The following is a 2085-nucleotide window of genomic DNA, read 5'->3' as shown; positions in this document are numbered from 1 at the left end:
ATGGCCTTCATGGAGGATGCCTGATAAAGGAAGCCAGTTTTGGGCAGAACTCTATTTTAAATCTTATTCAACTTAGCCTAACACCCATGTTCTCACAAGAGTGGTTAAAACTATACCCAAATTTTCATTTATTTTTGATTCTTTAGTGTTTCGATATATGTTGTTGCTTGGTTTACTAAGTTATATATGAATGTATTCTTAGTAAAGTAATGAACGGTTAGTATTTAGTGGCATTGCTGTTGTGTTTTATAAAGACATACATATAATTCTCGAGTAATTATTCTGTATTGTTAACAGAGACAGAGTCTTATACAGGAACTGCAATCTAACTTCCCGGACTCAGATGAGGATACCAGTTTTCCTGACAACCCACAAAGATCAATTTCTTCGTCAACTATTACAGAACAAATACTTCCTGATCCTCGTTTAGGAAATAATAGCTGGTGCACATGTGGACGATGCATAGTTATGCCTACAAGTGAGGAGTCTGTCTGCTGTCAGGAGATTCCAAATGTGGTTCTAGAAATTGCAGAAAATTCCAATTGTATTACTCACAACCAGCTGTTTCACACAATGTGTTTAGACAAAAGAATAGCTGATATACATTATATAATGATTACGAACCAACCGATTCCAGAGGATATAAGCATACATCATAGGTAAAAAAAAACAACAAATATGTAACTAATTAATTTCTAATTCATGCATTTATTCATTGGTATGTTCATCTTTTAACCAGAAATCTACGAAGAACTGCTTACAGAAGCTTCACTTCATGGATTCATGGTTTGCTTGGAAAAGGAGTACGCATTGCCATACCATCATGTGCTGTTGCTGCAGTTCGTAACGCCTATCCTGATCCTGAAGAAAATTATATTGGTTTTGTAAAAGTGAGGGATTATTGTGCCATGGATATGGCTTTTGACTTATAGAATTAGAACTGTCTTTACAATAATTTTTCCCGTTGTAAAGTGTAATAAAAATTATTTACATTCACTACATTTTTGAATTACATTATTTTCTTGATCGTCACAAAAACAACACATTGGTGTGTTGTTGAACTCATATTTCTTTAGGTCAAGTGAACAAGTAGAAGTGGAACCCATTGTACACGCTTTACGTTTATCAGGTTTGTTATATAGTAGCACGATCCAAGAGTTAGTTATATCCTGCAAGAGCTACTTCTTTGTAGAGGTATGTGGTAATTGGAAGCCTTAGTGAAGGGATAGCAGTAATATTTGGGACAGCATAAGCTAATGGCCATCATAGCTTACAATAATTTTCTAATGATAACAAACCCCTAGAAATAAATTCCCGGCTTATGTCCCACAGGCAGAGCAGGGCATACACATGCACAGTATGGCACACACATGGAGCAAAGGATAGGTATAGTATGTCCAACAAAGGGTGATGGAGAGTAGGCACACACTGGTAGCATATGGCATGCAGAATTGGGCACACAAAAGCAGCATATGAAAGTTAAAACATATAAAAAAAACAGGGAAACCTATTAGAACCACTCTAAAATGAGCTACATGTATTTTGTTTCACAGTGATGTTTACCATTCAGGTGTCTGTAGTGTGAACAGGTGAACACTATCGACAGTTTCAGTCTTGGCGTAAACTATGCATGGCCTTTGAGGTTATGAACAATCAGGGCCGCCATCAGAAATCGCAGGGCCCCATATGACAACATTTCTTGGGCCCCCTGGGCTGCACCCACCGCAAGCCCCACCTAAAGGTCCACCCTCCCCACCCCACAGGTCCGCCCCCACCACACAGTAAAAAAACAAAATAGGGTTCCCACATGTTAATTAAAAATAAAAATATATTGGTGGCCAAGGCCCCCCATAAAAAACACATTTGTGGACAGGGCCCCCCCGTTTAAAAATATTGGTAGCTACTGGCCCACATGAGGAAAAAGAAAATTGGTGGCCAAGGCCCCTTAAACGTCCATGCCTTCCCGAAGTCAGCAGCTCTCAGAAAGACGGGGCCCGGCTAATCGAGTAAGTGTGGCATGGCAGGGCCCCCCTTTCCCTCGGGCCCCTACAACTCTCCCCCCTGATGGCAGCCCTGTGAACTATA

The 2085-nt window shown here is 39.9% G+C and overlaps 1 protein-coding gene across 1 annotated transcript; it reads left to right on the top strand.

Moving 5' to 3' along the window:
- The first annotated feature begins 248 nt into the window (after window positions 1-248).
- On the top strand, window positions 249-1032 carry LOC121393573 (P2X purinoceptor 7-like). Its single transcript, XM_041562395.1, has 2 exons — window positions 249-659; window positions 740-1032. The coding sequence occupies exons 1-2, from the start codon at window positions 469-471 to the stop codon at window positions 930-932; spliced, it is 384 nt and encodes a 127-aa protein (XP_041418329.1). The 5' UTR covers window positions 249-468; the 3' UTR covers window positions 933-1032.
- Window positions 1033-2085: the final 1053 nt, after the last annotated feature.

Source organism: Xenopus laevis, chromosome 5L (assembly GCF_017654675.1).
Source record: "Xenopus laevis strain J_2021 chromosome 5L, Xenopus_laevis_v10.1, whole genome shotgun sequence".
NCBI lineage: Eukaryota > Metazoa > Chordata > Amphibia > Anura > Pipidae > Xenopus > Xenopus laevis.
The sequence above is the reverse complement of the archived record's forward strand: the minus strand, read 5'-3'. Positions and strand labels throughout refer to the sequence as shown.